A 27,435-nucleotide genomic window follows, 5' to 3' on the forward strand; every position below is an offset into this window, starting at 1 on the left:
GGATCGATAACACGAAATAATATGGCAGACATGAAAAATTGCTATTTTAAGTGAAACAAGTAAGTTAACAACATCATTTATGCATGTCCTAACATATATTATTTGATTCCTCTTAAATACTTCCGTAATCCTAGCCTATTCCCATAGGGTTGTCTAGAAATACGTAACTTCCGTTATCCTAGAATCGGAGGCTAGGATTATGGTACCGTAACCCTAGCCACTGCCTTCTGAAAATAAATGAGTCCTGGAATATTGGTAATTCACGGATAGATATAGATATGATTCTTAAACTAAGGTTAAAGGAAATGATTTGTATCCAGCTACAACATGAATTTACTTCTACAATAAACTAAACACCTTCAAAAGTTGTTATTATTCCTAATGAAATTATCTACAATATTTTGTTTCTCTATACACACTATGACAGCAAACTAAGAGAAATGTGGCTCAGAACTTTGGCTCTAAAGTGACTCAAACATTTTCAAATTAGTGAAAAGGTTGGCGAAAAGTATGAAAAACCCAGAGGAGGCCCTGCAAAGGCATTTTCAAGGTTAACAAATTATTTTTGCAAAAATTTTGTTGCCGAGGTCGTAAAATAATATTTTCATTGTGAGAAAGCAAGAACTTTCCTAAATCCTTATCTTCTGGCAAAAATAATCGCTAATACTGTACACGATCTTTATATCGGTTAATCTCTCCACCACCCCCCTGACCCTATTTATGGAAATACAGGATTTATCCTATAATGTTGATATGGTCAATTTGGCATGCAGGTATAATTGGCTATATCTCTTTTGGTTAAAAAATTACAGAACGTGAAACGAAGGTCACCGTGAAGTAGCACTATTGACTGTTTACCTTCAATTAATCAATATATATTAAATGGGTGCTGAATCTATTTTTGTGCCCTGCACTAGAACATTATGTGCCATGCTCCGCTCTGCTAGTGCTAGAAAATGCCGGTCGGGATCTTGACCTTTACAAATCTATTCATGTTGTGGCCGTTCTGGTGGTAGTTAGTTTGAAAACATTTTAACAAAGCAGTTACAAGTTTAAGTAAACCTTATGAACACAAAATATCATAAACTATAATTTAATGTACCTGCCCGAACTTGGATAAAGTTTCCAAGGCACCACACCACTCCTTAGTTGAACGACAACAGCCAAATATATCCGATTGCTAAAGTATAAATGATTAAAGCTAGTATCCGGTACCAAATACCGTAGAAAATAAAAGAAAGAAGATAAGGTCACGTTTGTACATATCTAAATAAAATAAGATTTATTTTGAGCCGGCAAGACAATTACAAGTAACCATAAGCTCTGATGAGCTTTTTAAACCGACTATGTTATATTTCTACGTCTACAAGAGGACACTGTTACAAATTATCTAAAAATCACGTAAACAGTCTAGTGAGTCAACATAGGTTTTCCAACAGAGTCGTACATAATTGGAACAATATGTCCCAACAGACAGTAGTAGCAGAAAACGTAAATGCCTTTAAGAGTGCACTAAACACTGAATGGAAAAATAAATGGTACCACACAGACTGTCAAGGTATCGGAGACAGCACGTATGATCGTCTTTCTGACTCAAGGTTTGCCTGGCACTGTCAATACTGTGGACAGGCGAACTATTCCTACTCCCTAATTGAATCCCTTGACTCCCTTAATGATAGTAACAAATACTCCCAATTAGATTATAGTTCTACCATTTTAGATGCGAGTCACCGACCAGATCGGTCAGTTAGGTCACTCTCAGATACCCCAAATTTCAAACCCTCCCCAAAAGATACTTCTACTCCCAAAACAAAGGTCAAAAAACCCTCCAAAGTCAGACAGGACAAAAGCGAGAGGATAACCATTCTTAATATTAACTGTAGGTCCATAAAAAATAAAATCCCAGATCTCCATCAATTAATACAACAGGTCAAACCAGATATCATCTCTTGTACGGAAACCTGGTTGAAACCAGATATCCAAACCTCTGAAATCTTCCCCAAGGACCTAAACTTCCAGGTTTTCAGGGATGATAGAACCTCAGGCCAGGGAGGAGGTGTCCTTACTGCAATCTCCAAACACCTCATTTCTCAAGAACAACCTGAACTGAAAACCAACTGCAACCTGTCCTGGGCGAAAATTACTATCAAAGGGGCCAAGGATATATACATTGGCACATACTATAAGCCCCACGAAAATGATGAGGACTCCCTCACAGAGTTATGGTCATCCCTTTCTAAAGTACCCCAAGACAGTACAATTTGGTTACTCGGTGACTTCAATCTACCTGATATAGATTGGTCATCTGAGGCCCCCAAGTCCAAATGCAGATTCAAGGAAATGTATGAGGACTTCATTGATAGGATAAATTCCTTTAATATACAGCAAATGGTCAAGATCCCAACCAGAAATGAGAATATTCTGGACCTGTTCCTCACTAACTTCCCTTCCCTAGTTCAATGTACTAAAACAATCCCTTGTCTAGGTAAATCTGACCACGACATTGTTTTCCATGAAATCAACATAAAGATAGGCCGTCCCCTCCAGCCCAAAAGGTCAATAAAATGCTTTAACAAAGCAAATTGGGATGATTTCAAAAGGGACCTATCAGAGTTTGGAAAGAAATTCGCTGATTCTGACCACTCTGACCCCGCCTCAGATTGGAATCTGTTCAAAGATGAACTAAATCGACTTAGTTCTCTACACATTCCAACTAAAACTACTAAGACACGCTGCGACCTCCCATGGTTAACTCCCAAGATCCTTAGGCAAATCCGCAAGCGTGATAAAATGTACACTAAATTGAGGAAATCCAACCAATCCCCATGTAAAAGTAACACCTTCAAAGCCCTTAAATATAGCATCCAAAAACAGCTAAGGAACTCATACTGGTCTTACCTAGAATCAGTCATATTCATGGACGATTCACAACCAGGTAAAAATAAGAAATTCTATTCCTTCATAAAACATAAGAAAACAGAAAATTGTGGTGTAGCACCTCTTAAGCATGAGGGTCTAACATATACTGACCCTGCCACCAAGGCCAATATACTAAATAGGCAATTTGAGTCGGTCTTCTCAAAACCACAATCACTCAGTTTGAAGCAACTCTGCAAAAAAGTTACTACAAACACTTCAGCACCCAACATGCCCATGATCTCCGTTACAGAAGAGGGTGTTGATAAACTCCTGCAGGGGCTCTCTCCAAACAAAGCCTCTGGCCCAGATGAACTCTCACCAAGAGTTCTAAAAGAGCTACACCACGAGATAGCGCCCATCCTTACAATTATATTTAGGTCATCCCTGGAAACTGGCTGTGTCCCGCCAGATTGGAGAAGTGCAGTTGTCGCCCCTGTTTATAAGAAAGGCCCGAAATCCAAGGCCAGTAACTACAGGCCAATATCTCTCACCTGCATAGCTTCCAAATTATTGGAACACATTCTAGTCTCCAACATCATGACACATTTTGACAATAATGACCTCTTAAGCCAGTACCAGCATGGCTTCAGATCTAAGCATAGCTGTGAATCACAACTGATCAGCTTTACACAAGAAGTTTACAACAACCTTGAGCAAGGTCAACAAACAGATGTAATAGTAATGGATTTTAGTAAAGCATTCGACAAGGTTGATCACAATAAATTGATATTTAAACTTAATGAGCTGGGTGTCCACCCTCTGGTATCACAGTGGATAAAGTCATTTCTGAAGGGTCGAACCCAAAGAGTAGTTGTAGACGGCTGCACTTCTGACACCCTGCCTGTCCTGTCCGGTGTCCCTCAGGGATCCGTCCTAGGGCCCTGTCTCTTTCTGGCTTACATTAATGACCTACCAGATTCTATTAGAAGTAAGGCAAGACTGTTTGCAGATGATACCATAGTATACCTTACAGTCAAGTCCTCATCTGATGCCCAAACACTACAAAAAGATTTGTACGCCCTTGAAAAGTGGGAACAGGACTGGTCAATGGAATTCAGTCCAGACAAGTGTGAGGTGCTGAGAATTACTCGCAAACGAAACCCTGTCATGTTTCCTTACACCCTGCATGACAAGGAACTGAAATCTACCGATACCGCTAAATACTTAGGTGTTACACTAACTAAAGACTTAAACCGGTCTGAACATATTAATACTATTTCCTCTAAAGCAAACAACTCTCTTAAATTCATCAAAAGAAATGTTCAGACAACAAACAAAAAGGTCAAAGAGAAAGCCTATAACACCTATGTCCGTCCACAACTCGAGTATTGCTCATCCATCTGGCACCCCTGGCAAAAGTCCCTCTCATACAAAGTCGAAAAAGTGCAAAGATCAGCTGCACGGTTTATCTTTAACGACTATAACTATACAAGCAGTGTAACCCAGATGATTAACACCCTAAACTGGCAAACTTTAGAACAACGGCGCATACAATCTTCTCTCATCTATTTTTACAAAATCCGAACAAATCATGTATGCGTCGACCATAACCATCTAACTCCGACCAGAAACCTGAACTACCTAATTCCACAGTCACGTACTCAATACCACATGAATTCCTTCTTCCCCCGTACAATCAGACTATGGAATGGCCTTCCCCAATATGTACAGTCCAGCCCCAGCCTCAACATATTTGCTGAGCGGCTGGCCACTGTACATCTGCAGTAACTTCCTTCACTATGTTTTTTAACTTAGCACCTGTAGTAATTTTTATTCTTTGCACCTAATGAGTTTTCTCATTTTTAACACTGCCCAGACAAGCGCCTTCCAGTCATAATCGTTAATGATTGTTGGAAGTATCATGTAGATGTAGATGTAGATGTAAAGATAATAAGTTCACCCTTCAGTAGACTATGAAAATATTTCACCATCCGTAATGTGTGCGTACGTGTGTTAACATAACTTTTTATTGTGAATGTATGATTATAATTGGGCCAACACGAGTTTCAACTCAGAAGACGGCTATCAACATCAAGGTAAATTAAGGTAAATCATATGTAACAAGTGTAGGTTAACGAACTTAAATAGGCTACAAATAAGAAAGGATAATTTACAACATACAAAAAAATAAATTCTGACTTTTTTCGAAATCAACGTGCTGATTATATTATCCCTTAATTTATATGAAGGTTATTTTCATTTTTATTTTCAAAATATGCAGATAGATCCTCTGATAGTCAAAACAGTAACATCTATGTGTGTGACATAGAAATATAAGATGGTATGTTCAAACTTTTGAATAATCTAATCCCTAGTAAAGCATCTTGCCCTGGATCTCTTTACCCCCGATTACTGAAAGAACTGTCCTCTGAAGTTGTACCTTTTCTGACTAAGATCTTCTCAGCATTACTACAAACTGGCATAGTCCCATCTGACTGGAGAATTGCTGTACTTGCCCCAGCATATAAGAGTAGTTGCCGCAGCATATAAGAAAGGACCTAATAAGTAAAGCCAACAATTATCGACACATTTCCTTAGCATGTATAACAATGAAAATGATGGAGCACGTTTTGGTTTCAAACATAATGGATCATCTTGATTCCTAAAAAAATGAGACCTCGGGTAGACCGAGTTTACATTCTGATATTTCACGCTGTCTACCTAAAGATATCGACCAGTCAAAAATATAACGCTATTCAACACTTTAGTACAATTATTTAGAATACTTGAATCCGACAACCTCGAGACACCTTTTCAACGTGACTTTCGCTCGAAACATTCATGCGACACGCAACTTCTCTTTTTTATACAAGAAATCTTTGACGCATTGGTCGAGAGGGCTAAGACGCTTTCCTACGGAGGTGAAGGCCCCGGATTCGATTCCTGGGTACTTCCATTGCGGTGTGTCCTTGGGCAAGGCACTTTCACGATTGCCTCAGTCGACCCAGCTGTAAATGGGTATTAGCAAATTGCTAGGGGTAAGGTATATTTTTGGTTTTGATTGAACATTCTTAAAAATAGGGTCGCTCTAAAGCTCTACAGAGCTTATGTTCGTTGTTTCACAAAGCGACGGTGAATAAAATTTACCTTTTCCTTTGATAATCTAGATGCTGGTAAGCAAGCTGATTTAATTGTTACAGATTTTTCTAAAGCATTTGATAAAGTAGACCACCAGCTTCTTATTTACAAATTGGTCAGTCTTCAGTGCCAATTTTGGATTAAATCAGTTCTTTTAAATAGAACACGAAACAGTTGCAGTTGAGGGTAATCAATCTCAATCAGTGCCAGGCTTGTTAAGAGTGTCCTAAGGGTCTGTGCTGGGACCCTGCCTATTCATATGTTATATCAATTACTTTTCTGATTTAGTAAAAAGAAGGGTCCGGCTTTTTGTCGATGATACAATTGTATACTTAACCATTGATACCCAATCCGACACTGAAAGGCTACAGAATGACTTAAGACATTTGGAAATCTGGGAAAATAATTGATCAATGGAGTTTAACCCAGGCAAATATGAGATCATTAATTAAAATTACCAAAAAGAGTAAACATGTCATTTTCCCATACATACTTCACAGCATTGTTCAAATCAAAAGTAACAAGAAATGCATAATACCTTGGAGTAACCTTCAGTGATGACTTTAATTGAAAAAAAAGCATATTGATAATGTAACATCAAAAGAGAGTAATACCCCTAGATTTATAAAAACTAAAAGTTTAAAAAGTAATGTACATACTAGTAACAAAAGTATAAAAGAAAAAGCATACAAGACCTATTTGAGACCCCTTTTGAAATGCAGTAGCACAGTATGGTATCTATGGCAAAAACTCTTACACATGATATAGAAAGAGTGCAAAGACCTGCAGCTGGATATGTCATGAATGACTACTCATACCAGAGTAGTGTCACAACAATGCTTAGTCACTAAACTGGCCAACTTAAGAACAACGTAGAATAAATACTTCACATATCTTGTACAGTTTACTGACCATGTTGTACAAGATCTCTAACAGTATTGTCATGGTAGACTACAACCGCCTAACATTATCTAGAAACGATAACTTCTTTGTGCCAAACACAGCTTCACATCAATTCTTTCTTCCCTTGCACATTGTGTCATAAAAGTATTGCGTTAGAAACCACATCCCCTGCGTCCAAAGCAAAACCAAATATTCTTCTGCCTAAAACATTGCACAAACAGATTCTTCAAATTATAACAAAATGAACACCTTTCCGAAGAAAATTCAAAAAGCCAATTTCTATAATATGTCAGTGTATATAAAGTTCAAAATCCAAATGAAATTTAGCATCCTACTGCAAGGTGAATTGGAGGATATGTTAGATGAAATAAAGAGGGGGAAAACAATTAAGGATCGACAAAAGTCAACCAGGAAAAGCCACATTCATTGAACGCAGTCGTCTATAAATAAGATATATGTATGTCTAAAAGCATACACGTACATGGTGACTGAACACATGTACACATGATGGCAATAATACCATAGATGTAACAATCAGACACAAACATGCATGAAGAAGGAACACAGCAATGTATCTCCTTGGAACGGTCAGAGGCAAAATACCACTGTTAAACTAGTTCACTGGACACAAACCTCGCTCTGTAACCATCTCCATGTTCCTAAAATACAAGACAGTGTAGATGGAATACTCCCCGCCAGGTGAATCTCTTTTAACCTGAAACACATTGTAAACACCAAATATTAAAGACAAATACCGTAAACATATGTACTTGATGGCAGAAGCAAGAAGACGCACCATTAAGGGCAAGAAGAAACAGAAAACTCATCGATTTATAAACAGTCAATAAACTTATCGTTCTGAAAGTACGAGTTTTAGAAAAAGAAAAGTTTATATGGCTAACAGAAGTCATAAAAGTGACCAACACCTTCGACTTAAAAAATCAATATTAAGTTGGGTTCATGATGAAGGTTCTTTTTGTGCTAACGGTCACTCTGACATTTGACCTTTGATCTTTTATCTACTGACTTCAAAATAATTAAGGGTCACTTACTGCCCACTTGCAAAGTGCATGGCATAGGTATTGTCGTTCTCAAAATACTGACAGGAAATCTTTTTGGCATACTAACAATCACTGTGACTTTGGCCTCTTACTCTTTGAATTCAAAATCCATATGAAGGAGTTATTGATATCTATTGCACATGAGCCTTTTTTCATACCAACATTAACTTTGACCTTGACCTTTGGTCAAATGACCTCATAATCAATAGAGGTAATGCATTGCGCATGGACAGCCTGCTCACCAAGTTTGAAGATCGTCAAGGGATTCTTAAGATATTGAGCGGAAACGGATTTTGTACTGGCAGTCACTGTGACCATCCATCCACTAGCATTAATACAGAAAGTGGTCATTCACAGTCAATGAGCAATGCGCATATTAAGTATTATGACCGTAGGTCAAAGCATTCAAAAAGCTTATACTGTTTCAAAAACTGCATTTGCGCTCTTCTCCCCACTGAAGACGGTTTTGATATCCTGAGGCTGGAACTGATAATGTCCTGGCACATTTCGATCTATTGAGAACAGTTTAACAACTAAAAACTGTTTTGTAAGATGCATGTGTTGCTTTACAAACAGGGCTGTTTTGTGGGTTATTGGCGCTCTTCCAAAAAAAAAAACAACAAAAAAAGGACTGCCTTGTCCTATTTTTCCAGCTGATGGATGTTTTGTAGTGTTGGCGCATTTCTATTACCATTAAGGTATGTTTTGCAAGATGTTTGAGTTCTTCTTGTTACTGATGACTGTTTTGTTATATCTTTAGGTGCTATTATCGTATTCAGAGGAATCCAACATTACCATTGATTGTTTCTGGGAATTTGGCAAACTTTTCTAGTGGAAATGATAAGCTTTTATCTTCAATATATTGTTGAAACGCATGAAACTTTAAATGAAATTTTAAACTACGGTAGTCAATATTTATAGATTTATAAACAAACAAACACTTTTTATTTCAAAAATCTTTTTTACAGAACTTTTTTCGGTTTATACTTTACATATTTATGTTCAGGCTGCTATCAAATCAGTCAAGTTTCTTAAAAATTTGCTGTAAAAATGAATGAATATATATATATATTTAAAAGCAGGCAAGAGAGAATTCCGACTTAGAATTACAATAAGATTGAACACTCAAAGTAGATCACGCACGCATGCACGCATGCACGCACACGTACACCATGGATTCATCATTAATGAATGTGACGTTTGTGTTTAGAAAAAACAGTTATTGCACCGCTAGAAAAATAAACAAAAATAATTGAGAAATCAGCTGTCGTCATCAGCATATGTATACAGAAAATCATAATCGCCAGTTATTTCAGACATTCTTCTATTGAAAGGCCGGTAAAAGTCTTGTAGTATTTTTAGTGTTTCGTCTAACATAGGTCCTTCCTTTTTAAATGATTCTCGCCTTGTGTAAGTCTCTTTCTTAGTCACGACTATTTCCATTTCTTCGAAACTAAGGTTTCCTGAAATAGACATTTCTATTGACAGCAAATCATTTTATAAACAGAAAAAAGATTTTTTCTTAAATGCAGTACATACGGCACTTTACTTCTTCAACGATTATAATTGCATGCAGCCAGTAAATAACATATTATATTCTTTTTAGCATAGAGAAAAAAATGGTCCGTCTGTCCGTTAGCAATTTCGTGTCCGCTCTATAACTCTTGAACCCCTTGAAGGATTTCAAGGAAACGTGACACAAATGTTCACCACACAGAGATAACGTGCAGAGTGCATGTTTTGGATCTCTTACTTCAAGGTCAAGGTCACACTTAGGAGTCAAAGGTCATATCAGTTTGTTTCGTGTCCGCTCTGTAAATCTTGAACCCCTTGAAGGATTTCAAAGAAACTTGACACAAATGTTCACCACACAGAGACGACGTGCAGAGCGCATGTTTTGGATGTCTCACTTCAAGGTCAAGGTCACACTTGGGAGTCAAAGGTCATATCAGTTTGTTTCGTGTCCGCTCTAAAACTCTTGAACCCCTTGAAGGATTTCAAAGAAACTTGACACAAATGTTCACCACACCAAGACGACGTGCAGAGCGCATGTTCCGAATGACTCGCTTCAAGGTCAAGGTCACACTTAGGGGTCAAAAGTCATATCACTTTGTTTTGTGTCCGCTCTGTAACTCTTGAACTGCTGGATGGATTTCAAAGAAACTTGGCAGAAATGTTCACCACACTGAGACGATGTGCAGAGCGCATGTTCCGGATGACTCGCTTCAAGGTCAAGGTCACACTTAAGGGTCAAAGGTCATATATAACTTTGTTTTTTGTATATTGCTCTGCATTGCAGTGCTCTTGGTTTTATTTGGCAGATCTCTTTTTTTTTTCACTTACAATATTTTTTTTAATTACTTCTCTTTTATGTTACTATAAACAGCTTATTTTGAAACTTTTTTATTATTGGCCGTAGGGAAAAACCGAGACCACTTTTCTGTGGTACAACATGGATGGTACCTCCAATTTTTAGGTGTATTTTTACATACCTGTACCTGATAATGATTTTTTGTGGACTTTGAATACTTTTTTGTGGACTTAAATTTGTTTTTTGAAGTTTTCCTTTTGTTGTTCCAGTCCTTTGGGCTACAACAGTCAAGTTCTTTAAATTTTGCTCCCATCCTATGATGTAACTCTTCGGGCGTATATTGTCCCGCTTGGCGGAGCTCTTGTTTGAATTGTCAAGATGTCAATTTAATGGTCAAATCATAAATATTTCCTGGTTTCAAAAAACTCTTGCTAAATATTATATTTTACTCTTTTTTTCATATGGAAAATGTTGCCTTTAAGCTAACTAAGATATCAAAAAAGTTTTATAATAATCTATCAACAAATGTAAAAATTTAAAACTTGAAATTTCTTGTTGACGTTTGAAATGGTTGAGAAACGCATTAATATCTCTATCAAGATCGTTTTTTTCTCTATAACTTTTCCCTGTTACAAAAGAAAAATCAAACGAAAGCCGGAGCAACCAGTAGTATGTAATAAAAAATTGTGTCTTACAGTTTGAGCAGACATCAAAAAAATAGCTTTAAGATATTCTGACACTATTCATTACTTTGTTTTAGTGATGCTCATACCTCAGCCAATGTGCAGATCTCTGCATCATTCTCCCGTATATAAAAATGTTTTATCAGCAAGCATACGTGCCATCTTGCGATTAAATGGCCTATAAAATTCATGCAATAAATCAAATGTTTCATTTAACATTGGTCCCTTTTTGGAATTTCTTTTCGATCTTTGATATTGATCCTCGGCGTTGACAACTCTTGTCATCCCATCTTTGGCAAGAGGTCCTGAATAAAAATAGTGTTGAAAGTAAAGTAGGTAAAACGTGTAATCAGAATGCGTTAGAGATATAAATAAATTCAAAGTAAATACCCAATAAATGCCGAATATAGAAAAGAAAAAGCAGGAACCAAACCTAAACAAGAAGCAATTAACACCAGACTGGTTATAAATTGATAATATGCAAAACACCAGACTGGTAAAAATTGATAATATGCAAAAAATAAAATATACATATAAATAATGTTCAAATAAATGGTGAAAATAAAACAAGCAAAATATTTTGAAAAAAAAAACACCAGATAATAATGAAGTTATATGAAAAAATTCTTACGTAATTTCAGGAACTGAAACACCTTTTTCATGGTGATTTCTTTATCTCGGAGATTTTTATTTTGAAGAACAAGTATTTGCTCCTTAGGATAAAGTCTGGTGAGATCCTCCCAATATATATAATATATTCCTAACTGTATTTGAATCTGAAATACAAACATTTATATTAAAGCTATTTTTGTCATAACACCAACTGTAAATGAAGGGTAAAGCATTCAGTATAAAAATGATCAAATCCGCACAAATACACACGCGCGCACGCGCGTACGCGCGCAGACACGCATGCACATACTCTAACAAATGAGACATACGAACAAGTATGATATACAGTTTTTAAAAGTCATTTTAGTGACGCCTACAGGTGGTAAAATGTTATACAGAATCTTACGTTTACTTTGCGTACAAGTGCTATTCATTAAAATATACTAGGACATATGCATGAAAATCCACAATGATGTAAGATTCTAAGGTTTGATTTTATTGTAAGTGCTTTCAGCCTGTTCAAGTGTTCGCCTGTAGAGCAATCGTTACTTTGAGGCGAACTTTAATATTCACACGTGTTATAGTCAACATGACGTTATATATTCTGTGTAACACCTGTTTAAAAACATACACGCGCTGTAACGAAATGTCTTACTTTTGTTTGCTCATAAAGAGATGGTTCATAAACACAGCTACGGACGGAGTGACGTTTGAAACAATCCTGGTAGAGTTTCACACCTGCTGATACCACCCTGTGGAACTGGCGAGGATTTGGCTTGTTATGCTTCATCAAGGTACCATATTCGTGGTAATAGTCAGAATATAACCTGTATCAAAACCCTTTTCTCATATAACTCATGCAGCTTCAAGCAAAAACATAAATCTACGAATTCCGAGGGTTTAAAAAGTCTAAATGAACATAAACAATATGACTGATTCCGCATTAAACTGTTCCACTCGCATGTTACTTGATTATGAGTTACAAAAATGGACATTTAAGATGAGCTTCAATATAAGATAGGATACTAAATCCTAAATGCATTCCAGAAACGTTCTTTTTATGATTAAGTGGAAAATGATATAGAGGACATCTTTATGCACAGAGAAAGAAACCTCGCAAGAGACATACATATTGAGGTACTTTATGTACTATGTAATGTCTGATGCGATGTTGCAAGTCAGAGTAGAGGATTTTAGCTAAATCAAGAACATGTTAAAATAAATGCAACTTAAACATTTTTTCATAATCATTTGCTTTCCTTTGAATGACATATTAAATCCAATAAGGAATCATATTGTTTCAATTATTAAAAAATGCATACACATATCTTACATATGTGTATAATACAACGAAAAATATTAATTAAAATGTCAAAGAATAGCATCAATTTATACACCTGAGCAACGTACATAGAAATGAAGAAGAAATAATTGGCAGACCAGATTAGTTACGTTACTAATGTTGTATAGTGATCTAACTGACGACTGATAAACTTTTAGACATTCGGACAAAAATCGTTTCTACACACCGAACGTACCTGTCAACCGGATCTCGGAAAGTTATTATGATCTTGGCTTGGGGTATAAAATGGTGAATGTAGTCTAAAATGACGTATTTTGGTTCGTCTAAATTTTCATTTCCAGGGAGATGTTTCCAATGCATGTTGAGATGTAGATTAGATGGGCTTCCTTCGCCTGGAAAAGTAGTAGTAAACAGTAAACAGGTATGCTCTCTATCATCACATGTATGAACAAAGTTGATAATAATTCTGAATTACAAATCCAGTCTGCATAGCAATGTATATATCCTTTTAAAAAGTAATCAACGTATGATTTAACATTAAATGAAAGATTTTAAGACGGTCTCCATCTCGTATCACTTTTTGATAGTTTGTTAAGACTTTGAACAGCTATATGAAACACAAAGGTCTGAAACATCCGTGTATGAATATAAGTTAGCTATAGATAATACGTAAATGTCACGGCTTCAGTGACATTCGAATCCCATGCAGTTTGACGAGAGAAAGACAAAACTATCGTTACAGCTAAACAAACTGTATGATTGTGTCATATATAAACTAACTCGGCTTATTTATCCAGTTAATATCTCGGACTCGCTTATCTCAAATTTCCGGTTATCTCGAAAGGCTGTGACTAAATACAGAGTTGGTGCGCCCGTGATATATTACAGACTCCGGTATATACCGGATTAACTAAATTTGAACAAAAATACCTTAAATGTATATATTTTGTAACCATGGTGATTCTAACCCTAACCTTTAGTCAGTATATTATGCACATTATACACTATATGCGTGCGGACATGCAAAAAAAAAATGAGTATTTTTGCCGTGCGTTCCATTTGATAATAATTCAGAGCATGCGCAGAACGGCTGCACCAACTCTGCAATGAGAAACATTCATCTCGAAAACATTTTCAAACATGAGCACAAAATATCAAATTCGAATTTCGTTAAACGTTCGATCTCTTTGGAAACCCTCGAGATACTGAGGTTCAGCTATACCGTATACCAGGAAGGTCGAAACGCCCGTATTAGTCGTTCCAGCATATACGTACCCGTTATAAGTTTGTTATTATAAACGTGACCGTCTGGTGAAGTATTTGAATGATCAAGTATAGTTTTAGCAGCTGTGCGAAACATGGAAACATATTCATAAATATCGTCATAAATACCGCCTGGCCCTGAAAAATGTAAAACAAGAGATAATTGTAATAATTTTCTAAATAATGTAAAAGTATCGGATGCATTAATTCCTTCATGTACTTTTTAAAGTGGTGCGTTTAGTGTCATAAAATACAATCTTACAGCACATCACTTGCGTGCAGATTGTATACATATCGAAGCTATGAAGAGCTTGAACTAAATGCAGATTTTCGTGGATTTCCTTAAAATCCCCAAAGGTTACAGAGCTTTCTGCCGTATCCAAATTTCTAAAGCATTATTGATGCTAAAAGGTGGCCAGTCACACTTAAGTAAATCTTTACCAGAAATTTTTTTCTACATGTCTTTCAGAAATTCAAATAAAATAAAGACCGCAGGTTCCTATCAGAAAAAGATGTGTTACTGTATTTAGAAGCCTCTCTTAAAGCTAAAATATGTACACAACTGTTTATTTCTTTTGATTCAATCGGTTCTTTCCAATTTTAGTTTCATTTTATAGCTATTAAGGCATTTTTAAGATTCTCATTGAAACTAAACAGTGAAAATTTTCATTGAAACTAAACAGTGCAAAATTCTCATAGAAACTAAACAGTGAAAACTCTCATCCAAACTAAACAGTGAAAATGTTTATCTTAAAAACAGCTTTCATCCTTGTCTTTAATTAGCTCAAATGTTAATGTTCTGCCAATAAACTACTGCATGTCACAGATTTGCATAAATTATGCTGGACATTCTTGCATGACAATTGGCATTTTATTTACATATTCAATTAATATAATTTTGTTTTTAGAAATTTCTACGTTATAGGAGCATTATTATAAATATAGAATAATAAATAGATCTTCCGGATTTCTAAGTACATATATTCAGAAGGATTTCATTTCATTCTGCAGCTGTTCAAGAATAGTACAATAGTACCTGAAAGCTTATGTCATTCGAATACGTGTGACGTAATATATCATCATTTATTTATTGTTTTCATTAGACTGTTCAATATACCGAAATGGACGGCATAAGTATATATATCAAAAGAGGACCATTTCACAGATAACATTCTATGCCCTCATTAATAAATATCTGATTAATCCATATGTATGTATTATTGGTGTTCATATTACTCAGCTTCTCGGATTTAATTCACTAGGTGATAACATAAAAGGTATTGTTCTAGCAGTATGGGACAAGACTGAATTTCGACCAGGTAAACGTGACACTCGTCGGGCAAGCTGCTTCCAAGCAAATTTTGTTCGAGCGAATAAATACAAAACTACCCCAGCTAGAATCATAACATTTTTATATCATGACAATACATCATATGAGCAAACGACATGTTATAAATGTTTAGAAAATTCGAAAATGGACATTATTCTCCTTTAGTATGTCGTATACGTATTTGTTATATATAATATATTTTCAATGTAATTTAATGCGTAAATTGCTCTCGAGAAACACGTTTCTTAATTGCAAATGAATATAATTTACGCATTAAAATAATATTAAACAGAATGTATAAAGTATGTTATCTTGTCCAATTATAAGATACGGTGATGTTGACTCAGATACTTTCCAAAAATGTTGACACATTTTATTATTTTCTCGTTGCATTGTAATACCACATGGCTGAAACTTTGTTATATTTTTGTGCTTTAAATGTTTATTCGTGTTCGTATTTTACACAACGCCTAGTCTTGGTTATTTGTATGTAATTGAAAGCTCAAATGAATAATTGAACCGTAACGATTATGTTCAATTTGTAGTTAAAATGAAAGTTAAACAGTAAATACTCACAGATATAACAATTGATATACAGAAGTAATCATCTGAATTTCGAAATACACATTATTTGAATAGCGAATTAACTTTGAAAGTATTCTTTGCCATTGGATCGAAAATGACTTACTAAATCGTTTACGAGCAAACCACTGTGCTTCTTTGAAGCCGGGTCTAACAAAATCTGGATGAAGAGACATCCTGTAGAAAAGATCACTGGTTCCACATTTCTTAACGCCAATAACGTAAACATAAGGCAGGCAGCGAAGCATGTCATTTTCAAACCAACACGGGTTCTTGAAATTTGGATCAAACTTGAACACAGGCTGTAAAGTATGAAAAGAAGGCATCAAAATAGCGCCTAGAACGTATCTCTGCGCAAACCATACATATTGCCTGTACATATTGCCTGCACAAACCATACATATTGCTATTTAAATATATCAGCAACGTGATATATACTTACATATTTATAGTATTAATGACAATAAGCAGCTTTTGTTGACTGACGTGTTTTTCACAATGATATTGCATAGCGTGACTTTATTCTGGGGCTGAGAAGGACCGTTCATAATTCTTATTAGTCTCCGTTCCTTCCAGCACGTTAGAAAGAAGAGTAAGGTTACTAGGCTTGAAAAGTACCATCACTTTAGTTTTAGGTATGTTGATCAGAAAAATCTATATAAAAATGTCCTATCCTCTGGAAACTTAGTCAGCAACAAAACAAAAAATAGCAGACTTGTGTTTTTATAGATAAGTTTATGGGAGGTAATCAACATCCCTCATGTTCATTTTACAGTAATAGTAACTGGATTCCAAGAGACGTAAGAACCGAAATAATAACATTCATGTGTCTACTTTTAGGACCGCCGTAAAGTGTCTGCTGATCAACCTTCATGTTCTCTTACGTATCCCAGATCTTCATCTGCAGCTGTATTTTTGTCTAGGATCTAAAATACCAGTAACTTTTCGCCAACAGTTAATCTAATAAAGCCATCGGACGGTTGACACGTAACTGTGCAACATTGGCAATGCGACCGTTAGAAACATTTAGCTAATAAACAGATTACGTACATCATTCAACAAGTTGTGGCCATTGTATTTCGAAGAATTTTCGAATTTCTCCCTTCTTTCAGGTGCAGCTCTCCAAAGTCGTACAGCTTCAGCAATTTTTGCTTGAACTTCATCCGTAACCTTCTCTGACGGTGAGGAATCGGGCAGTTTTTGTTGGATCCTTTTCAATTTAGTTTTGTCTTTGTTAATTGCGGCAGTTGTTGTTGATGATGTTGTTGTTGATGTCGTGGTGGTAGAAGTGCTTGTTGAAGACGATTCTGCATTTTTAGTTTTATCTTCCTTTATCTTTTTGTCATTCGCAAATGTTTGCTCTAAAATTTCATTCACAACAGTAACAAGCTTACTTTCCGCTGGAGAATCGTCAGTATCACTTCGCGTCATTTCAAGAACATGTTCTCTATATAATATCTGAAATACCTGAACACAAATTAACACTAATAACAATACAAACACCGGACGTTTCAATTTTGACAGCATTTCCTCTGAATCCACTAGAACTACTACAAGTAATTCCTACAGCTACAGCTGTCGCATTATCGCAGGTTTTATTAATCCCTCTTTATCTCTTATCAATATTATTTGTGAAACGTGCATTTTGGATTGTGTATTTTCTCTTGTAAGCTCTTCTTTTGTAGAAAAATATGTAATAACTTATGTCAATATTTTTGAAGGGGTTAGAAAGTTTTTAGGTTTAAATAAAATTCTCTTTTAACAATCCGTTCTTATTGGTATACTAAACAAGCAGTATTGAATTCGTTATTTCACTACTATTAAACATTGTAGTATACATATTGTTAAATTTAACAATGTGTAGATATATACAAGAGCGCCTTTCAATACAAAGATAGACAGGTCAAAAACGTCTGTGACAAAACAATTGCATATTTTACTTGGTATTATTTGTGTGGAATTAAATACATTAAGTTATATTTAGTTCTTATCACATGTTTGACGTCGTGGAGTGTAAGAAATCCGTTAAATAAAAGTGATAATACACTAGTGTAATAAAGCTTTGACGTCGACGTCATTTATAGTATAAGAGACGTCGGTCAAATTGACTTGTTTATATTGTAAAAGAAAGTAGAATTTTTGATGTTCCGACAGGAAAGGTTAAAATGTGATAAAAACAATATTACATTTGTGACTTTCCACATTGAATTTATTAAACTCGTTGAATAAAATTGATAAAATGCTAGGCAGAGCCTCGCATTTTATCATTTTGTTCAACTCGTTTAATAAATTCAGTATGAAAAGACACTCATGTAATATCCTCTATTAATATGCTTGTCTCTGTTAAGACACTCTTACGCTATAATGACGTCACGTTAACGTGCGATGACGTCAAAGTTTTTGTTGCGACCAAGAACTTGAGAGCGCTTCTATATTTGTTTTTTCTTGCATATCAGACGGGGATTTCTGGTATTTTTACCGGTGCTGGAAAAATCCATCTTACACCCCGGGGTGTAAGATGACTCTCGTGCTTTAAATGACGTATTACGAACTACATATATGTAGAAGATTTATGTAGTTATTTATATCTTATTTCGAAAAACGGAATAAAAGTCCAATACCTTGACAGTTCCTCTTTGTTCCTGATAGTATATTTCTCGATTCAAAACACGTTATTTTATAAAATATTCATAACGTTACGCTGGAACTGATAAAACAAAACCGGAACTAAACATTGTTATTTGTCTTTGAAACGTCATGACGTCTTTCCTGTTTATGGACGTTGATTTCCCGCGCTTTGTTTAAATACTCTTCTATAAGAAATAGTTCTAAATTAAAGCCGTTCGACTGATTTTATTTTTATTATTACATCTTGATATCTGTATGCAAGAAAAAGATTCTTTCACTGGTTATATGTGCAGATGGGAATATCCGGCTCTCGGGTAACTGTTTAGGCGGTAACTCGGTAGGAACCTCGTTACCGCCTAAACAGTTACCCTCGAGGCCGGAAATTCCCATCTTCACCTACAACCAGTGAAAGAATCTTATAAGATTAAGGACATATTAGAATCGAAATAATTTATAGCAAAACCGTGTTTTAACACTATTTATACACTCCAGCGGTAATACGTCGTCCCGCCGTGACGTATAACCTCCCATCGTGCATAAGTAGTGTTAAAACACTCTTTCGCTATAAATTATTTCTTAGATTAAGTTAAACAATGGACAAAACCAATTAATAGAGATGCTTAAATTTTAAAGATAATAATGATAATAATTTTGGCATTTGTATCGACCTTAAAGTAAGATTCAGCTAAAAATGTTATCTATCTAATATTTAGAGCCAAGTATTATCGAACTGCTGTTTAGATCTAATATACATCCCATTAGTTATGTTCTTTATGAAAATTATGTCATATAACTCCGAATCGCTTAATTGCCAGGTATCTATGGAAACATATCTTATTGTACAAATTCCGTTAATTTATTCTTTTTAAACTATCACATTTGCCTTATTTGTTGGGGTTAACGTCACATTATATAAGGTCAAATGACGATGTTAGCCTTCATGGTAAGGGAAGGGCCCAAATGCCCCTCTGGGTATTATTACATGGGCGGGTACCTGGGCTAAAACCATGGACCTTCTGAAAACCAGCTTTTTAGCTAACTTAAACGAAATAATTCTGCACCCTAAATGAGATTTTAATCCCAAAGCGGTGTTGGGCAAGTAATTCTAACCATTGACTTTAACTGCTCGTGTAATAAAGCTATTGTGATAAATAAATCAATTATAAAAGATTGTTCTTCTGTTCTGGTATTTTTGTTGTAATTCCAAAACTGTGTATGTGGAAAACCCGACAAAAATATATCTCGTAGGTGACCTTTACTTTGTGTAAAATCTGACAAGCTCTCGTATTGACGTCGGCCGAAATACGACAACTCAGCAAATACAGATTTTCGGGGCGAAGAGACAGATCGACAAATAAAATTCGCCAGAACGACATTAATGTACCTGCCAAAAACTTGACCAAAATACCTGTCGAGTTTGCGATCTTTATTTAATGTGTAACCATTACATATAATTATGATATGTTTACTGGTTAGATCAGTATTATTAAGTTCGACATCGATTTCGATCAAGACATGCTTGGTTATTAAGGTAAGCATAACAATAAATAGCTTTAAAAGATGGTCGGCGAATTGTAGTAAGACGAGAAGTTTATGAGGTTTTCATATCATTTGTGTTATTCTATCATCTATCTAACATTTTGCAAATAGTAAAACTAAACACCACACTTTAACAATTTAAATGGTTCTCTTTTAATTTTTACTAAGGTAAACTAAAGTAAGGTAAATAATTGCAGCAGTGGTCTGGAAGTTATTCCTGATCGAGTAAGACCTCGTGCGCCTCTCTGAGCATTATTTCGAGCACAGTCGCGCATTTTGGTAAAATAACTGACCCTCCGTAAGCAAGATGGATGGCTTACTCTCATGATAAAATTATACACGTTAAGCGTGGTTTCAAACCCACAGCTGTCAGGGGCAAGTGATTCGAAGTCAACTTTACTCGTGAACCACTGCACCCAGGACCTTCAAACTTCACATGCTGATAGTACTTATTGAGTACACGACCCCTACTGACTTTGGGGTCACCATGTCAAAGGTCAAGGTCACCAAGTCAAAGGTCAAGGCGCCGCGGGGGCATTTGTCACCATTAGTGATAGATCTTGTTTAAAAAAATGCTAAAGACCCAATAGAAACTCACTGTTCAACGCCGCTGCCCCTAAGAGCAAACTTCTTTAACGCAGGAAGATGTCGTATGTAAACGAATGTTACCTTTGGAGTAACATTTTGTTATTTTTTAAAAGAGATTGTTTCACTGAAATATTTATTTCTGCGCTTATGAATCAATCTATTGAGGACTGTTTTAAATACGCTTGTGCTATTCAATCTATTGAGGACTGTTTTATTATATCCTTACGCTATTCAATCTATTGGGGACTGTTTTACCCCTTGCGCTATTCTGTCTACAAACTCCATTACAGTGTTACTTCCCTTTATCGGTACAGTAGACACTGCCACGACGTATAAATTGCCATGGACTGATTTTCATTTAATATTTTAATTTTGTTTTGCAAAGTTTTTATCTCAGAAGTTAAATATTATATATTTTGCTTGTAAGGCCATACCAAATTGATTAATAGTTCTTCGTAAAATTTTCAAAAAAGAAAAAAAAAAGGAGCGAGCGAGCGAAATTTTTATCTAGTTTTTTGTTCTCAATTTGGTTTTTTCAGAGGCGGGTAGATTTTACACGGAGCGAGCGGGTTTTTTTTAAATTTCTTTTCCCAGCTTGGACCCTTGAGGAGGCGGTTATGATTATACATGAAGTTAACATTTCTTTAGATATAACACAGAAATCAAACATTTACAGTGTGACTAACACAGTAGATAGCTTTTCTATATGTTTTAAAGACTACATAAATGATTTTGCAAATAAATTCTTGCTAAAACTCACTGAATCACTTTGTTTTTATTTTGTTTTTTTATAATTACTAAGGGATGAGTGTCTTATTTTTTAATTTTGATTTTTTTCTACATTAATCTGAAAGCATGTCCATTTAACTGCAGAAGATGAGGAATATTTAAGACAAAACGGGCACCAGAGTGGAATAACATATCCTCTTAAACCCAGTTAGATGGCTTCGACACATGAGCAACTTTGTGGCGCTAGTGAAACTCCAACCCATAGAGGTGAGGGGAAAGTAATAAACCACTTGACCAGTGAGACCAAAATGGAGCTGGGCATACATGCTTCGACATTGCTCGAATCCCATTGGAATACTTTCTTAACAGTAAGCTAGTTTTTGTGGTAGAGGTTCATTTCAGTCAAAAATGATAACAGACGGACAAAGAATGATCCCAATATGGTCACCCTTAAGAGTGTTATTTGTTGTGCTTTGAATGATCTAGAAATTTAGAGTTGGGAGGTCTGTTTTTTCAGTTTCTTTCTTTCAATCAATTCACAGACATTTAATATACAAACAGGCAAAATTGGGGTTACAACAGGACCAATTTTGTTAGAAATTATTTTTATATCTACACTACTAAAAAGCTAAACAATTTTTAAATTGACTAAATGTGTTTTGGATTATTAGAATATCTGACTGCTGTACTAAAGAAGTTACGTTCAACAAGATTTGGGCCGAGACAATGTGATGGATCGGTAAGGATCTGTGAACAAACCTTTTTTTAAGATAGCACTTGACTTTGACTCTAGATCTAACATACTGAACTAAACAACTGATAACAAATGGTTTGAAAACTTTATATCTGAACAAATTTTCCATGTTTAATCAAAATTTTTTAATTGCATCCCCGTGCACGTCTTACAAGTTGGGCTTCGTTCTTTTCACTGTATTGAAACTTCATCACCTATCGGCACATCGAAGGTCATGTGTGGCACCAGCACAGACACTTCAGATTTAAAACAAATGATGAGCAACACCATAATTCATGACTTTTTGAGTTTGGGTCATCAGCTACAGGTCAGAGACCACCAATTCAAAAAAGTACAGTGAACTTACTTGGAATGAGGTAAGTGTATACCTGGGAATAAGGTAACGTCTGTGCGTTCTGATTGGTCAGTCATGTAAACAAACCCAGGAAGTGATTACTTTTTCAAAATTGATATTTTTTCACTGCATTTACAGTATTTTATTATACATTTTGACAAAATTTGCTACATTTTATGTGTATTGAAAAAACAGTTTTATCAAACGAATTTCTCCCGCCATGCCAACGATGTAAACAGGGGGTCATCTCATTCACACGAAAATTACTTAAATAAAGTATCACTATCCATATGTTTTTCGTCCGATATTTTGGTAGAACTAAGATAGTTCTTGAAAAACATGTAATTAGATATACATGTTTCGATGTATGGAAGGCCGTACACGCCATAATGTTATAATGTAAGTCTATGGGAAAACAATTGGTGGTCTCTAACCTACATGTATTATGAACGCATGGATTCCGATCAATATCGCTTTGACGCATTAAAGCAGCGATAAAACCTGTTTTGCCGTTATCATTCTGGACCGCGTAATCAGAAAAACATTTTTTTTTCGGAGATTTTTATGTACGTGCGGGCGGGTGCATTTTATTTTTCTTTCTCGGGAATGAAATTATTGATGCGGTAGTTCTGACGAACGACATATCAATTTGGTATGGCCTCAAATGAGCGAAAATCTGAAAAATAATGCAGTAATACTAAAGTTACTTCTTTTTCTGGTGTTGTGACGCGCACTTGCTAAAATGTCAACAATGAAATTACTTGACGGTAATCTGACGAAAGGTATACTGCAAAATATAGAGACGTTAAATACTTTCATTATGTTCTGGAAGGTTTTGACATAAATGTCAATTTGCCTGTAAATTATGGCAAGCATCTGATCTAGGAATAAGGTCAGTAATTCGGTCGACAATGTGCTTCCGTGGTGTAGTCGAAAGAAGTCCAAAATAAATAGATCCCAATTTTCCCATTTTCTGCGCAAATTCGTGTAGAACGAGTGCTTTAATCACACTTTTTCGCTACTAGAATATATTCTGCATGAAATGAGACGGTTTTCATGTTCATACAACCCACATGGCAATTTTTGCAGATCGAAACCGGAAGTAGGTGTTTATTGCGCAGAGGAGAGCAAATATGCACCATTTTTAGGGTAGCAGACCACAACTGACTGCGTTTCACTAGGAACTATTCAACCCCCTATTTTCTTTTCATTTTTTCGTTAATTTGTGGTAGAACTTTCATGAAAAATTGGTGTAGGAAAAAGTGATGCTCTCTAAAGATACGTAAAGACGACATGAAGTTGTCGTTTTTTTTATATGAAACAAAGAAGGATTTGAATTACTGACCTTTAACCTCTATCAGGCGTTGCCAAGCGTGTCGCCATTTTAGGATCACATGGTTGTACCATCATCGCGTGATTTGCTTGAAGGCAAGGATGATTGTTTGACAATTATCCTGCGCGGAGGTTGTTCAATCTATTGAGGACTGTTTTATTAAATCATCGCGCTATTCCATCTGATGAGGACTTTTTTACAATATATTGGCGTTGTTCTACTGAAATGCTTATTGTTTAATATGCTTTATTTTTTGTTTGTCAAACTAAACTGTTTTTGGTAAGATTTTTGTGTTTTGTTTGTCAACAGAAACTGACACTCTTTTCAGGTAAGTTCCTTACCAAATGAATAAAATTGGTTTTTGTTATAGTTTGTGTTTCCGGTCTTCAAAATGCCAAATGAAAACCATTTTGAAGTATGTTTGCCACAGCAGAAACGTGAAAAAAAAAACTCATTAAGTAAATACAGTTGTAGGTGGCGCCTGTGTGTTTAATTTGAGGCTCTCAATAAAATTGGATTTTAAGTGATTTATACTGTTCACAGAAACTGGATATTTGGCAGAAATAATTATGAATATATACTAATCATGCAGATGAATTTAATTTTTGGAGTTTCTATTGCATTTGTGTTTTTGAATCAATCAATTCATAACAAAGGATTTCATAAGATTCATAGTGACCTAAATTTTGTGAACTCCATCTCAGTGATCATAACGGATGATCCAAATCACACATTTACCGTTATAAAGTATAGTGTTGACCAATTAGTGAGATTTTCTTCAGTGCCTAGACAATGGATTAAACCTGATCAGAATGTATTGACTAGATTAAAAAGCCTGGGGATATTGAACTTTAGAAGGAAAAAAGCAGGTCGCCCAAGGACTAAAAAACAAAATGGTGTAAATCTAAATAATCTTGTGTATCCAAAACGTTGTAACACCTTAGGCAGTTATAAACAGAATGTTATATGTATGACTTTAAATTGCCGGTCCTTAATCAGGAAAGATGTGCTTGTTGGACAATTGCTCCGCGAAGAAAATATTGACTTTGCAATATTAGCAGAAACTTGGTATTCAGATGAGAAACAACACCAGTTTGAATCCTCAGACCTTAACCAAAATGGTTATAAAATTAGTGTATCAAACCGTAGAAACAGGGTTGGCGGGGGTGTTGCATTGACTTGTCGAAGTGGTATTAACATGCGTAGAATGTCAACTGGTGTGACTCAAAGTTTTGAGTACGGAGTATGGCAACTTATTTTCAAAAACATCACCATGCACTGTGTGGGTATATATAGGCCTCCTGCGTTGGCTACGACCAACCAGTTTGTGGTGGACTTTGTCCAGTATGTAGAAGATGTGGTTCCAAGTATTCTAATGTCATATTCATGGGTGATTTTAACCTACATATTCAGGATGATTTTGTTTGTTTGTTTTGGGTTTAACGCCGTTTTTCAACAGTATTTCAGTCATGTAACGGCGGGCAGTTAACCTAACCAGTGTTCCTGGATTCTGTACCAGTACAAACCTGTTCTTCGCAAGTAACTGCCAACTTCCCCACATGAATCAGAGGTGGAGGACTAATGATTTCAGACACAATGTCGTTTATCAAATAGTCACGGAGAACATACGCCCCGCCCGAGGATCGAACTCGCGACCCCGCGATCCGTAGACCGACGCTCTACCTACTATTCAGGATGATAGTAATGCTATAGCGGAATTCAAAAATTCATTATTTGCTCTTGGTTTGACGCAGCATGTGGATTTTCCCACCCATGTCCACGGTCATAGTCTTGACCTAGTAATCACCGAAGTTGCCAATTGCATTGACATACTTTCATGAGAACCGGGTCCTTTCTTGTCCGACCATTGTGCTGTCAAAATCGTAACTAAGGTGAGAAAGGAAAATATTGTCAGCAAATATGTTGTTTTTCGGAACTTTAAAGACATGGATGAATCTGAGTTTGCTAAGGATCTCGCAGATATGTCCATTTGTAGCGAATCCGTCGATCAGTACGTAGAGCAATTTGAAGATGAAATTAATATACTTCTTGATAAACATGCTCCGAAAAAAGAAAAAATGCAAATTTATAGAGCTCCAAAACCCTGGTTCACTGAGGATATTCGTTCCATGAAACGACTGGTCCGTAGATCTGAGAAATTGTGGAGAAAATACCGCCAACCCAAAGACTATGAAACTTTCAAAGCAGACCTAAATAACTATCACTATGCTCTTAAACGAGAAAAGGAGTTAACTATAAGCCAGAAAGTACTCGAGTCCAAGGGAGACTCAAAGAAACTCTACCGCTTTGTAAAAGACTTAACTGGAAACAAGTCTGAGAACCCCATGCCAACTGTGGAGGACGGTAGTAACTTAGCTGATAAGTTTGCTGATTATTTTATGGATAAAATAGAGAAAATACGAGAGTCTTTGAAAGATTTTGAAAACTTCAGTCCGGTTGTGAAAAATGTGCCAACTTTTGAAAACTTTGAAGAACTCACAAATGAGGAAGTTAGAAAACTTATCAATCAATTACAAACAAAATCATCAGAACTTGACATTCTCCCTACGAATGTTTTAAAGTCATTCCATAATGAGCTGTTGCCTTCAATCACTAGGCTTGTGAATCTTTCCTTGACACAAGGAGTGTTTCCGATAAAATGGAAACAGGCTGTCAGACCACTTTTGAAAAAGTCTGGCCTTGAACTGAAATTTGCCAATTATCGCCCTGTCAGCAACTTGTCATTCTTATCAAAATTAATTGAAAAAGCAGCACTTTATAGACTAAATCATCATGTCAATAAGCATAACCTCCTCCCAAAGAACCAGTCTGCTTATAGACAGTTTCACTCGTGTGAGTCTGCTTTGCTCCGACTTGTGAACGATTTGATCGATGGGATGGAACATCAGGAGGTAACAGCTTTAATAGCTATAGACCTTAGTGCGGCATTTGATACCGTTGATCATGACATCCTAGTCGACGTACTGAAAAATCAATATGGTGTTTGTGGTTCAGCACTGGAATGGGTGGATTCGTACCTACGACCTCGTAGCTGTAGTGTGAGGGTTGATAAAACATCATCATCTCAGCATGATCTAACATGTAGTGTTCCGCAAGGAAGTTGTTTGGGCCCCTGGCTCTATTTGACCTATGCCGGGACGCTCTTTGACATTGTACCCCCATCTATTTCCGTGTTTGGATTTGCAGATGACCATACTGCGAACGTTCGTTTTCAGCCAACAATCGTCGCAGAAAAGACTGCAATTCAAGACCTTCAAAATTGTGCTACTGTTATTAATGATTGGATGAACAGTAACAAACTAAAAATGAACACATCTAAAACAGAATTTATAATGTTTGGTAGTCGCCAACAGTTGAATAAGTGTTCCACCACAGACATTGAAATATGCAGTGATAAAATCAAAGTGCAGAGTTGTATTAGATACTTAGGCGCTTTTCTAGATGACACACTTAATTTCAAGGAG

The 27,435-nt window shown here is 35.9% G+C and overlaps 2 protein-coding genes across 2 annotated transcripts in view; both read right to left on the reverse strand.

Moving 5' to 3' along the window:
* LOC123525221 (elongation of very long chain fatty acids protein 7-like) overlaps positions 1-1,155 on the reverse strand; it is a 38,850-nt gene extending 37,695 nt beyond the window's left edge. Inside the window, exon 1 of the mRNA XM_053538061.1 lies at positions 1,103-1,155. The gene's annotated coding sequence lies outside the window, so the exon portion shown is untranslated. The remainder of the gene's footprint in view (positions 1-1,102) is intronic.
* Positions 1,156-8,908: 7,753 nt separating this feature from the next.
* On the reverse strand, positions 8,909-17,803 carry LOC123523605 (carbohydrate sulfotransferase 15-like). Its single transcript, XM_045301268.2, has 7 exons — positions 17,096-17,803; positions 16,152-16,347; positions 14,146-14,271; positions 13,106-13,262; positions 12,223-12,394; positions 11,587-11,731; positions 8,909-9,424 (listed from the first exon to the last, which is right to left on the reverse strand). Exons 1-7 carry the CDS (start codon positions 17,570-17,572, stop codon positions 9,222-9,224), a joined length of 1,476 nt encoding a protein of 491 aa, XP_045157203.2. The 5' UTR covers positions 17,573-17,803; the 3' UTR covers positions 8,909-9,221.
* Between the last annotated feature and the right edge of the window lie 9,632 nt (positions 17,804-27,435).

This window comes from Mercenaria mercenaria, chromosome 3 (assembly GCF_021730395.1).
Source record: "Mercenaria mercenaria strain notata chromosome 3, MADL_Memer_1, whole genome shotgun sequence".
NCBI classification, from domain to species: domain Eukaryota; kingdom Metazoa; phylum Mollusca; class Bivalvia; order Venerida; family Veneridae; genus Mercenaria; species Mercenaria mercenaria.